This window comes from Ambystoma mexicanum, chromosome 7q (assembly GCF_040938575.1).
Source record: "Ambystoma mexicanum isolate Mex_15411 chromosome 7q, UKY_AmexF1_1, whole genome shotgun sequence".
NCBI lineage: Eukaryota > Metazoa > Chordata > Amphibia > Caudata > Ambystomatidae > Ambystoma > Ambystoma mexicanum.
This window is the reverse complement of record NC_090941.1, coordinates 1134938508-1134952362: the sequence shown is the minus strand read 5'-3', so window position 1 is coordinate 1134952362 and position 13855 is coordinate 1134938508. Positions and strand designations below refer to the sequence as shown.

The 13855-nt window shown below is 48.2% G+C and overlaps 1 protein-coding gene across 1 annotated transcript in view; it reads right to left on the bottom strand.

The window, feature by feature from the left end:
• Nucleotides 1-5596: 5596 nt before the first annotated feature.
• The window catches only part of LOC138528700 (zinc finger protein 551-like), a 45439-nt gene continuing 37180 nt past the window's right edge, over nt 5597-13855 (bottom strand). The window contains exon 2 of the mRNA XM_069640556.1: nt 5597-13364. Within this exon, the coding sequence (XP_069496657.1) occupies nt 12786-13361 (576 nt within the window). The 5' untranslated portion in view covers nt 13362-13364 and the 3' untranslated portion in view covers nt 5597-12785. The remainder of the gene's footprint in view (nt 13365-13855) is intronic.

Genomic DNA, 13855 nt, shown 5'->3' with positions numbered 1-13855 from the left:
GGGGTTTCTGTTGGTACTCTTGTTCAGAGGAGAATTGCCTAGCATTTCGGTGCTGGACTGCCCCAGGGCAGGACAAAGACTGATATGTTTGGGATATTTCTTCTCTGTGAAAGATAGTGAGCTAAAGACTCTGGGTAAGTCTCTCGTAACCAGGACTAATGTCTGGCAGAGGGACTCCCAGGACCCCCCTTGTTAATCTGTATGTGTGGAATGGGCCTTGTAGGCATGTATGTGTGCAGTGTTGTCATGGCGATGCATGTGCGACCAGTAATTTGTGGATCACATGGTTGTTGTATGTGTTGCTATGCAACCTGAGGAGGCCTATGCAGATTGGACACATGTGAGCATGCAAGTGTATGTTCGTGGACATGGGTGTGGGTGAGGGATGGATGCTGATGCCAGGTACATGTATGGTGTCGAGGTCGGTGTGCTTGACCTGCATGTCTGTGACTTTTGAATGGCATGGATGCATGACACATGTCTGTGACACTGTACAGATTCACTGATGCTGCCTAATCATCCTTGTATCCACTGTGTTTGTGATGTACGAGGCCACATGGATGTGACAGAGGTGAAGTGTGTGCGTGTGATTTGCATGACCAATGATGCATGTGAGTTCCATGACATCGTACTTTAGAAGAGTGCAGTGGACATGTATGTTGATGTGCATGCCATGGACCATGGGTGTTGCGTGTGTGTATTGCCTGACCCATGTGTTGTGGAGGGACATGATAGAAGTGTACTTTACCATTGCCAGTCATCTGATATTGCTTCCTGTGTAGGGGACCATTGTACAGTGCCCTGATGCTTGTGTTCTATGTCTCCCTCTATGCAGCGGCTAGTGATGGAGAGGGCGGAGACGGCGCTGTGGAGGTAGACGGCGGGGATGCCCCCACGGCTGCGGCGGAAGGGGTGGGTGAGCCCCCACAGGGGCCAGCTACAGCGGAAGAGGGCAAGGAGCCATCCAGGTTGGTGGTTTCTACAGAGGAGGAGGCGGCCGAGACTGAGGCACACCTGAGGCCTGGTGGGGGCATCCCTGCTGGTGCAAGTGGTGCAGTCCAGGGCCAGGGGCAGGAGGCAGCACAGGTCGCCGTGGAGGTGCCTGTGCATGTCGCTGTCCCTGACCCTGTGAGTGCACCACCATGCACCAGCATGGATGCCCCGTCCCAGGCCCGTCCGCAGGTGGAGGGGGTGTCTATGTCATCTGACTCCCCTCCACCTGCGGACGAGGGGACCCGTGGGCGCATGGAAAAGGTCCTGATTGGGGTCGCGTTGCGCACGGGGGTCATTCGTGATGACGTGCGTGCTTCCCGGGAGGAGCACGCACATCATCACGAAGAGCACCGTGCCGACGTAGCCCAGTTGGGATCTGCCATTGGCGCGGGTTTTCTGCAGGTGATGGCCAATGTGTCGGGCATCTCCTCCTCTGTGGAAAGTATGCGCCGGTCGTTCTCCTTGCCGTCTTCCGGCCCAGTTGACACCAGGGCCCCCTGTGGACCTGCCCTGACCAATGCAGCCGGCTCAGTGGGGATCCCATCCCTGCCACAGTCGGGAGTCGGTGGTCCAGCTGGTGTGGACACCATGGCAACTGGACCCCTGCAGGTGGAGGATGTGCCGGCATCATCAGGCAGGGCACGTGCACGACGGCGTCGGTGGATACCATCAGCCTGGATGCCGTCGTGCTGGCAGAGGCAGTGGCTGCAGAGGCAGCGACGTGGGAGGCGTCATGGCTCGGGGCCATCAACATCGGAGGGGCAGCCATCGGCTGGAGGGCAGGAGGACCCTGGACAGAATGTGTCTTCCTTGTGGCAGCGGTTAGGCCACGCAATAGATGCGGAGAGGCGGCGGGCAGAAGAGGGGCGGCTCGCTATGGTCAGGGCGGTGGACTCCATGCAGAGGGCCCTGAGGCGTGCCGAGTGCCTCGAGGAGATCCGCAGGGGCTTGGAGGTGGACACTGCGTCAGCCCTGCGGGCCCTCGGGGCCATTGATGATGAACGCCTCGGGGAGATAGAAAGGGAGTTCGATGATGCCCTGGCCCATAACATCTCTCAGTGAGCCGCAGGACTGGCCCGCCGCCTTTGTATATAGTTATGTAGATAGTAAGTTTCCTTTATTTTTATTTATTATTTGGGTTGATTGGACAATGGCCCACGTTTTTTGTATATAGTTAGCATTAGTTAGGTTTTGGGTAGGTTTCATTTTATGGTTTTTAGGGATATTGGACCCGGACAATCATCTTTGTACATAGTTTGTGGATATTTTCGATTTTATTATTTGGACCATGGGGCAATGTGTTTATTTTTGATTTCCATTTTGATTGACTTTGCACCCGTTCTTTTGGATTTCACCTTTCATTAGATTTTTTTTGTTTTTTACCTGTTACTTTGTGTATTCATTTAGGTGTTTCTTTTTTTTCCTTCTTACATTTTAATACATTGTTCTTTTGATTCTATTGTGTGGACTTCTCTCATTGGTTTGTTGACTGTCACAATCTGGGTTTTCACAGTCATGTGTTGCCATTGTGTGAGTCTGACGGACTTGGACTCATGCGCATACTGCTCATTGGTTATGTATCATGTAATGGGTATTTGATTTTTGAATGGATGTGTACCTTGGATGTGTGTATGGACTGGGGTGACATGGGGTGGGATGTGGTTGCCCATGGGATCCTGGGATCTGTATTGTGATTTCCTATTGGCAGGGGAACATCTGTGTGGGCCTGGTGGAGGGTGCCCCATGACTGCTGGGGGGTGGGGTTGGTGGGAGACATGACTGGGACATAAGTAGGGGCCTGCTGGCAGGTGCCCCACAGTGCTGGGGGGTGGGGGTGGTGGGAGGCATGAGTGGGACATGGGTGGGGGCCTGGTGGAGGGTGCCCCATGACTGCTGGGGGGTGGGGTTGGTGGGAGACATGAGTGGGACATAAGTGGGGGCCTGCTGGCAGGTGCCCCACAGTGCTGGGGGGTGGGTGTGGTGGGAGGCATGAGTGGGACATAAGTGGGGGCCTGCTGGCAGGTGCCCCACAGTGCTGGTGGGTGTGGTGGGAGGCATGAGTGGGACATAAGTGGGGGCCTGCTGGCAGGTGCCCCACAGTGCTGGGGGGTGGGGGTGGTGGGAGGCATGAGTGGGACATAAGTGGGGGCCTGCTGGCAGGTGCCCCACAGTGCAGGGGGGTGGGTGTGGTGGGAGACATGAGTGGGACATAAGTGGGGGCCTGCTGGCAGGTGCCCCACAGTGCTGGGGGGTGGGGGTGGTGGGAGGCATGAGTGGGACATGGGTGGGGGCCTGGTGGAGGGTGCCCCATGACTGCTGGGGGGTGGGGTTGGTGGGAGACATGAGTGGGACATAAGTGGGGGCCTGCTGGCAGGTGCCCCACAGTGCTGGGGGGTGGGTGTGGTGGGAGGCATGAGTGGGACATAAGTGGGGGCCTGCTGGCAGGTGCCCCACAGTGCTGGGGGGTGGGGGTGGTGGGAGGCATGAGTGGGACATGGGTGGGGGCCTGGTGGAGGGTGCCCCATGACTGCTGGGGGGTGGGGGTGGTGGGAGACATGGGTGGGGGCCTGGTGGAGGGTGCCCCATGACTGCTGGGGGGTGGGAGTCATGAGCAGGTGTGCAGGGTAAACCCCTGTGGTGTGGACTGCATGCAGGGGACGTGGAGGCTGTACAGGGAAGACCTGTGAAGACCCAACGATCGGAGTAGCGTGTTCAACTATCCACGCCCCCCTGAAATGGACGTAGCCTGGGATTTCACGTGTGAAACGTTCCCGCGCACCCCTGAAATGGAAGTAGCCTGGGATTTCGCGTGTGAAACTTCCCCGCGCACCCCTGTAATGGACGTACCCTGGCTTTTCGCGTGTGAAACTTCCCGCGAACCCCTGTAATGGACGTACCCTGGCTTTTCGCGTGTGGGACTTCCCGCGCACCCCTGGTATTCCCGTAGCCTAGCTTTTCGCGTGTGAAACTTCCCGCGCACCCCTGTAATGGACGTACCCTGGCTTTTCGCGTGTGGGACTTCCCGCGCACCCCTGCAATTCCCGTAGCCTAGCTTTTCGCGTGTGAAACTTCACGCGCACCCCTGTAATGGACATACCCTGGCTTTTCGCGTGTGGGACTTCCCGCGCACCCCTGGAATTCCCGTAGCCTAGCTTTTCGCGTGTGAAACTTCCCGCGCACCCCTGAAATGGACGTACCCTGGCTTTTCGCGTGTGAAACGTTCCCGCGCACCCCTGAAATGGAAGTAGCCTGGGATTTCGCGTGTGAAACTTCCCCGCGCACCCCTGTAATGGACGTACCCTGGCTTTTCGCGTGTGGGACTTCCCGCGCACCCCTGGAATTCCCGTAGCCTAGCTTTTCGCGTGTGAAACTTCCCGCGAACCCCTGTAATGGACGTACCCTGGCTTTTCGCGTGTGGGACTTCCCGCGCACCCCTGCGATTCCTGTAGCCTAGCTTTTCGCGTGTGAAACTTCACGCGCACCCCTGTAATGGACGTACCCTGGCTTTTCGCGTGTGGGACTTCCCGCGCACCCCTGCAATTCCCGTAGCCTAGTTTTTCGCGTGTGAAACTTCACGCGCACCCCTGTAATGGACGTACCCTGGCTTTTCGCGTGTGGGACTTCCCGCGCACCCCTGGAATTCCGTAGCCTAGCTTTTCGCGTGTGAAACTTCCCGCGCACCCCTGAAATGGACGTAGCCTGGGATTTGACGTGTGAAACTTCCCGCGCACCCTTGAAAATCGCATGGGCCGCTTGCCGTGATGGTCCAGGGTTAGCGCAGCCCCTTGCGCTGGTTTGTGATTTTTATGAGATTTCCCAGCGCAAGGGGCGTTCCTGGGGGCGTAACTGGCGCTGCAGCGAGTCGCTGCGCCACTGTGCGCCACGGCTGCCTGGGGAAGCTAAAATCCATGAATACGCTGTGCGCCGGATTCGGTTTTGGCGCACGCGGCTGGCGCAGACTATCGCACGCGCACGCTGTGCGCCAGCCGCGTGCGCTACTTGTGCGCTGAATTCTATGAATTACCCTGATAATTAATTGTCGATCAAAATTTGTTGTATATGGAATACAATGTGTATGTCAAAAAATGTATGTTGGCAGCACTATACGAGAAGTCCGTTTCCGTATCCGTGAACACATAACCAGCTTGAACAGTCAAGATATCAGACTCCCGCTGGCCGCCCACTGGCAAGAACATCATCAAATGGACAATGCCAAAGACATCAGATATGTCGGACTTCAGCAAATCCAACCACATCCAAGAGGAGGTGACAGAGTTGAAACTACGCCAACAGGAAGCAAAAATGATTTGCAAACTTTGTTGTTTATCATTAGGCCTTAACAAGGACCATGATCTAAATGTGTTTCTGTAAAACTCATTTAATATGAACCGTTTAGAAACATAACATCAATATAAGTATGTATGTATAACCATTGTCTTGCCTTGGCTGTATTCGGCTGAGATTCATGTAACTAGTTGTCTTGATATTGGGAAAATCTACCTCGGGACCAGCCCTTAGAGCAAAAATGACCCAATTCAGCCCAAAATACAGGTTCAATTGTGCCGAGCAGTGAACTCATGCTAGTGACAAATGACACCTTCAAAACGTTTTAGTATTTATTCTAAACAGTGAATTTCAGCAACATTTTGGGATTCAAGTTAGAGAAGATTACAAAGCACAAAACGTAGAGAAATGCAAAATATAGAGAAACATAGAACATAGAGAAACACAGTCTTACGCCCCTTCAATCAGCACTGGGAGACCCTAGCCCTCATAAGCTAGCTGTTGCAAGCCCCGCTCAGAGGACAGCGCTGCAGGGTGCCGACAGAGCAACAGGTTCCGGACACTCAATTTTGCTCGAACCAAGTCCACAGATCGATCTCCCACCTGAGTCATGTGGGCATGCATTTTTATAATCTCGTGCTGTCAGTCCATGACGCACAGTTCTAGAAGCTTCCCTGTGGAAAATATAGGCTTGCTCATGGAAAAACCCAACTCTGTGAATTTCCACTGTGCTCCTTTCTGTGCCCCTCCCTGCCTGGAGCCCATCTGCGCGAAAGCTCAGGAATGTCTTATCAGTGCCTTCCCAGAGAAAAGAAGATTAGTTTACGAAACCATGCAGGGCTACAGTTAGAAAGGCAGAATATTCTAAGAGAAGCCCAGATGAATTAACCCCGTGTGAGCAAGCTCTAAAAGGCATGCACTCATAGCTTAGTGTTCATAGCGCTTAAGATTGGCTATCTAAGCGCTATATAGGTGCCATAATGTTCCACACACTCCAATAATGTCTATTAGCTACAGAGCTGGGGCCTTTGCCCTGCCTATCTAGAATGCATAATGTGACCTACCACTCCTACTAGGCCTGCATATTCCTTGTAGCTCACTACTGCGTAATGGAAGTGCTACAACAGTCTACTGTCAGCATTTTTGGCACATACTTTGAATAAACTATTGGCTTTCAGTGGCTAATGCTGTCATCTAAAGCCCTGATTGACAAATGTGCAATTGTGTGTATCACTACACTAGTACGTGCAGAAAAGCACAATTTCAAGGCAATCCCTTCCTGTTAGGCAAAGTTGCCTAGCAATTGTAGTCATGTGACACCCCATGTGACCGATAGGATCCGCCCGATCTAATTACATTGTACTATTTCCATTTCCAATCAGGTTGAACCTAACAGGGATTTGATTATCGCTTCCAACTTACTCGTAGCTGCACACAAAAACACCAATTCTATTTTTTACATCGAAATTTCGAACTTGATTTACCATCCAGATCACGTGATGCTTCACGTGACCGGAACTAGACACCATGCAACCATGGTAACTACTAAGTCTCACCGATGCCTCATTCACTGCCCGAAGACGCCTGACAACAGTCAAAGTATTGCAGCCAAGCCGGTAAGCCTCCAAACTACGATACGCCAGGAATACCAAATTAGCTACCACATACAATCACAATGAGCGACCCGCACGCGTATAACACAAACATATTTATTTTCTATCCTTATAGAATACGGCACCCATATACAATGCTGAATAATTGAATATCAATTACGATGAAAACCTGCAGTTCACAGGCACAAACTACCAAGCATGCTTCTGAAGTTTCCTAAAATAATTATGTAAAAATAAAAAACCCTCTTTACTGATACCATAGTGAGATGTATTGCACAAACTCTGAGAAAAATCTCTCCCTGTGTTTTCAGGAATAAGAACCACAGCCGAACAGCCAATGAGGTCTTTTTAAAAGGCGTTATTAGAAAACACATGGTCCCAGAACACCAGAGGACTACGGACTGGGTAACATACTGTCTCATATTTATTCTATGACATGAGTGATATGTTATTGCTCTCCAAGTTATTTCTTGTCCAGACACGTTTACCTATTTACATGAGCCTTAGTCGAAGCAAACCAATCACTAATGTTGTCTGCATATAGAATAAACAGATAGCAGAGATCAAACTGAGGAACAGTACCTATTAACAAGAATCTCAAAACCAAGGGTTTAGAATTACTGTACAATCAAAATTATTAGTGCTGATACTTTTTCAAACAATCTAGTTAAATCGTATAAATGGAAATGTGATGTTTTTCATTCTATTCCCACATGACTCATAGAAAATCCATCTTTCTTTTTCTCCTTTTTGTTTCCCCTTCATCCAAATATATGTATTTTCTTGGAAATGTACCTTCCCCGCTGTGTATGTCCTCTACCCAGACTTTTTCCGCAAATTAGGATTGAATGTTTAATTTGACTATTGGATTATTTGGTAGCATTTCTTACGCCCTGAAGACGGCCTAGCAAGGTTGAAACACGTGTTGGCGGGGCGTGACCAAGCTTATGTGGCGTGTCCAAATCTATTTCTTTTCAGAACAAACTTAATGTATGGATAGGCCAATTAAGAGTGACTAGGTTCTATTCATACTTTATTAATTGGATGGAAAAGTATAACCTTTTCAATTGCTCATTTGATTTTTTGACAATACGATGTATGATAGTAATACATGTGTCTTTTTATTAATATTAAAATACAGGAACCCTACTTATAACTCACAAGGTGTGCCTCAAACTAAGGGTCTCATTTTTAAAAAAAATTCTGTAATTATAACAATTGACACCACATCATTGTGGCAAACATATGATTGAGCGCAGTCAGTGAAGCTAGCAACCTTCTAAGATTTTTGTTTCCTAAGGTGAGAGTGGAAACTCACCAGCCTAATCCCACGGCTGCAGCCGCTTTCTTACTGTCTTAATAAATATCAACTCACGGTACTTCAGGGGTGCGCAACCACAAATTTTCTTGGCCGCATTTTCCACAACTTCTTGAGTTACAATATGTTAACAGCACAAGCACTCTAACCTGTGGCTACAGCATGTAGGCCTATCCCGAATGAGCCTATTACATCAGGCTGTGTCTCTATCACGTATGTGCTCACCATAATCTAGACACGACTACAGCCCACCCTGAACTACCCTACTACTGATCAGTACGTAATAGCCTTTTCACAGTAGATTGTGTATGCCTTTGAACCAGCCGACTACCCAGACTATGTGCTTAGTATGTAATAGCCCATTATTATGGATTGTGTGTCACTCTCAATCTAGCCTACCACTAGAGACTGTGTGATCCTCATTTTTAGACTGACCCGAACCCGCTACCTACTCTAGCATGGAATCTTTTAAACACATGTCTCTGACTATGGCCACCACCCTCCCGCTATTCCACGATATAGCTCCGTCCAACCTCCCACCCAACACTTGGAACAAAACCCAGCCCACCTCACCCACTGGAACCACCTCCCCGCCAACCAACTCAATCACGAACTACCTCTATCACCTGCAGTATGGATTGCCAACCACCCCTATCACCGGCAGAATGGATCGCCAAATATGCCATCCCGCCCATACCCCTCATGACATACTTGAGAAATGCTAAACTAGGTTCCCGTACAAACTCACCTAACTTATCGAATGTTAACATAGCCTGCCCCTGGCCATTAAGAAATGCCTGACTAAGCTCTCACATCAACACCAAGCACATACCCAACAGAACCACCTTGCCACAACTTAAGGTTTCCAAACCACCACACCAGTCCACACCACAGTAGCAAACCCAACAACCTCTGCCAGGATATTCTATGCACCCAATTTCCAGAGATCCCAGAGGCCGCCACTACAATCAAAGGCGCGCTCATAAACATGCGCTCCTTAGTCGCACACTCTCCCGACATTGCAGACGTGATCACCGCCAACAAACTGGACTTCCTTGCAGTAACTGAATCATGGTTACATCCCGCTGCCGGACCATCTCTTTCTATTGCGGTCCCGGAAAACTATTCTATCATCGGAACAGACAGAGCAATAGGGTGAGGGGGTGGATAGTGGCCATCGCCAAAACTAGTTTAAATATCAGAGAAGTCAACCAATTAGACATACCGTCATCCGCATAATTGTTATCCTTCAAACTCCCACTATCTAGCTCCCAAACAATACTAATCCACCTAATCTACAGACCTCCAGGATCTATCACATCCTTTAAGGAGGACATTTCCCATCTTTTGACTACTAATTCAAAACCAGGCTCCCAAATCATCTTACTGGGGGATTTCAACTTTGGCCTACAGGACCCGAATGATGCAAATGCCTCCTTGATCAACGACACCATCACACAACTAGGACTGTCACAACACCAACAAATCCACACACATCAAAGGCAACACTAGACTGGCTTGCTGAAGTCAACTGCGATATCTCAGTGACCGACATCACACCATGTGCCTGGTCTGACCACCATCTTATAACTTTCACGATACCCAAAGCCAGTCAAAAAAGCGAACCTACTCCTGAGGCACTCAAAACCTTAACCAGAAAAACACACAATATCACCATCGAAAACCAATCACCTCCGAATTCACCAATCCCGCAACATTGACCCCTCATCACTAGTTGTACTCTATAACACCACACTAGAACAAGCCCTGTACCTAATAGCCCCCCCTCAAACTTAGAAACCCTAAACCCACTGCGCATGTGAATAAATGGTTCTCAGCAGAACTAAAGGCACTTCGCAACCTCAAGAGAGCAGCTGAATCCTGCTGGAGAAAAGCCCCATCGATCACTACCAAGGATACATTCTCCCTCACAGAAGCCACTTATAAAACTGCCTTTATGAATGACAAAAAAGAGATCTTCAATACTAGAATTCACAATGCCAAATCTGGTACTAAAGAGCTTTTCTCTATCCTACGAGAACTGGAATCACCTGTGCCCACCAAAGATAACTGCATCAAGGACAAACCCTTGTGCAACATCCAGCAAGCGCTCTCCAACACAATTACCCTATTACAAACCAAAATTGAAGCTAAAAAGCCAATCTCACATCTAAAGACCACTTTAGTGACTTGCACAGCCCCCCCCCCCCAAACTGCCAACAATTCCACTTCTCACCCATTATGGAGGAAGAAGTAGTAAATATAATTGCTGGCCTAAAACCTTCCAACTGCCTAGGCGACCTATGCCCTGCCACAGTAATTAAGGATGGAGCCAGAGATCTCGCTCCCCTTATCACAGCACTGATTAATGTATGCATTATTCAAAACGCTGTAGAACCTAACAACCTCAAAGAGGCCTGGGTCCTACCCCTGCTCAAAAAACCCAACCTAGACCCCAACACACCCACTAATTATAGGCCCATTACCACGGTACCCTTCCTTTTAAAAATTCTAGGTAGAGTAGCTTACCTCCAAATACAACAACATTTGGAAGACAACAACCTCCTAGGACTGAGACAATCCGGCTTTAGACCCAGGCACGGGACAGAAGCAGCCCTCCTGGATCTAAAAATCCAAATGGACGAAGCCAAAGACAAGGGCAACCTGGCCATTCTGCTCTTGTTGGATCCGTCCGCAGCCTTCAACTTAGTCGACCACTAAATCCTCACCAAACACTTGTCCTTGGCTGCTGCATTCTCCCCGGATGCCACCAATTAGATTCAGTCCATCCTACCGGACAGATCATCCAGGGTCTTTGCCCCATCTGGCGGCACCACTGCTGACCCTGCACTAATCCAATGTGGAGTTCCCCAAGGCTCTTGTAGCTCCCACACACTTTACAATGTCTTCACTAAGCTCCTCTTTGACCGCCTTGATAATCTGGGTGTCACATATACTAACTATGCTGACGATACCCAGATCCTCATCGCCCACACGGGGAGTTACGACGAAGATGTTGCAAAGCTAAATGAGATCTACCTTGAAATCCAAGCATGGATGGCCACCCACAGCCTCTGCTTAAAAGATGACAAAACGGTACTGCTTATTGTCGGTTCACAGGCCCGTCTCAACAAATTAGACCCCAGATATACAACCTTCACCATTGATGGAAACATCATAAAAGTGTTGAAAGAAGTCAAAACATTGGAGGTGTGTCTTCACTCCACACTTCCCTTTAAAAAACAAATCAATGCCACTATTTCATCCACAACCTATACCAATAAACTTATAAATGCTTGTAAACCGTTTCTTTCCACCAACAGCTGCCTCACACTAGCTAGAGCCCTCATTTTGTCCAAGTTGTACTACTGTAACACTCTCTTCCTTGGCTCTTCGAACCATAACTTAAACAGATTACAGATACTACAAAATAATGCTCCCCGATGTGCCCTCAATCTGCCCCGCAAGGCCCACATCTCCACCTTTAGAAAGGAATCTCACTGGCTCCCTATCCGCGAGAGAATTAAACTACAGGCGCTGGTCATTACACATAAATGTTTATACTTGACAGCCCCACACTACTTCTCAGACAAATTCACGAGACAGAACTCTACCAGACCTACTAGATCCCCCTACTTACAGCAACTCTACATACCAAAGTTCAATCAGAGCAGAAACTTAATTCTGGACATTTAGAGCCAAAGTTAAGGAACTGCTCATAACCCAACAATAGTCAGACCTCCGCACTTAGTTATCTGCCTCTGGCCCACCCTCTATGTGTCTGTCATTATGTTATCCGTATCATATGTATGTGATCAAGGCAGCGAACCAAACTGTAACCCGGTCCCACAATACTTTACTATGCCACATCTTGAACCACTCTGTAACCAGGTCCTGTGAACCATTCACTGTACTGCATCTTTTTCCTGTGTCCTGTATGTGCAACATTCTGTAACCACTGTTGAACCTAAGTACTAGCGCCCAGTTACCCTAGGGCTCGGCTGCACTCTACAAATAAACTAATTAAACTTTGGAACACACCTTCTATAGAAGTCTGAGTTGCCGATTAAATTCTTGGCCTGTTTGAAATGCTGCACTACTTGTTGCTCCTACAGGGCCTTATTTTTCCTTTCAAAGTGTGTTAACTGATCTTCAGTCCATTTGTTTCTGGGGTATTTCACTCATTCCCAGAGCTAGTTGTGTTCTTTTGGTCAGAGTCTATCATTTTCAGGGTGTGTGTACAGTAACTTTGAGGAAGTCTACCCATTAATGCATTTGATTGGCTCTTAGACCTACATGATTTCTATAGAGCCGGCCCTTCATTACCATGCATAATTGAGCCTTAATTGCTATAAGCATGCTGGGCGATTACCTACACATTTCCTATAGTAGTTCTAATTAAGTGAAAGGCAAATAAAGAATAGTCCAAAAAGACATTTCTGCATGATCTAGCCACACCCCTATCACCCAACAAATATTTTTCAACTAATTGCACAGCCCCACTCCTTTTTTTGTTGCACTTCGATGACTGGATATGGTCTCTCTACAGTATGGCTCCTCTGATGCTAGTTCAGATTTCAGCTCAGAGTGAAGCTTCTCTCACACACTGTACACAGGTATGGACACTCTGCTGTATGGCTCTTCAGATGCTGGTACAGATTTGACTTCTGAATGAAGCTTTTCTCACACTCTGTGCACTGGTAGGGTCGTTCATTGGTATGGATCCTCTGATGCCTGTACAAGTGTGAGATCTGGGTGAAGCTTTTATCACACTCTGTACACTGGTAAGGTCTCTCCCCAGTATGGATCTTCTGATGCTGGTACAGATGTGAGCTCTGCCTGAAGCTTTTCTCACACTCTGTACACTTGTATGGTCGCTCCCCGGTATGGCTCGTCCAATGATGGCTCAGATGAGAGCTCTGCCTGAAACTTTTCTCACACTCAGTACACTGATATGGTCGCCCCCCAGTATGGATATGCTGATGCTGGTACAGACCTAACTTCCGAATGAAGCTTTTCTCACACTCTGTACACTGGTATGGATGTTCCCACATTTGAGAGGCCCAATGTCTTTTCAGATGTGATGCTGAATTAAAGCATTTATCACATTCTGTGCACTTCTCCCCAGCATGGATCATCTGATGGCTGCTCATTCTCTGTAGAAAGAAGCAAAGGCCTTTTGTATTATTTCATGTCAACGTACAAACTACAAATCAAAACATCTAATGCAGAACTGTTCATTCTTGTTTTACACAGTCCAATCCCCAATAAGTATAATAAATTAAACCTGTCTAAGCCTTCACAAACAAGGAAAGCGAAAAGGACAAACATATGTGGTAGAATACAATGAAATACATGTTTTATTATTGAATATTTGGTTTGTGCATGTTCAAAAAGACAAAGCAAAAGAATATACATATATTTAATCACAATACATATCATACAACATTTCATTTACTTTTCCTCTAAAAGAAAAATGATTTACAATATTGCGTAGACACATTGGGGGTCATTACGACCCAGGCGGTAAGTACACCAACTTTACCACCATGGTGTAAACTATGTTTACACCATGGTGGATGGCGGATTTACCACCCCATTCCAAGGTGAGTGGGGCGGTAAATCCCCATTTCCCATTTTACCCTTC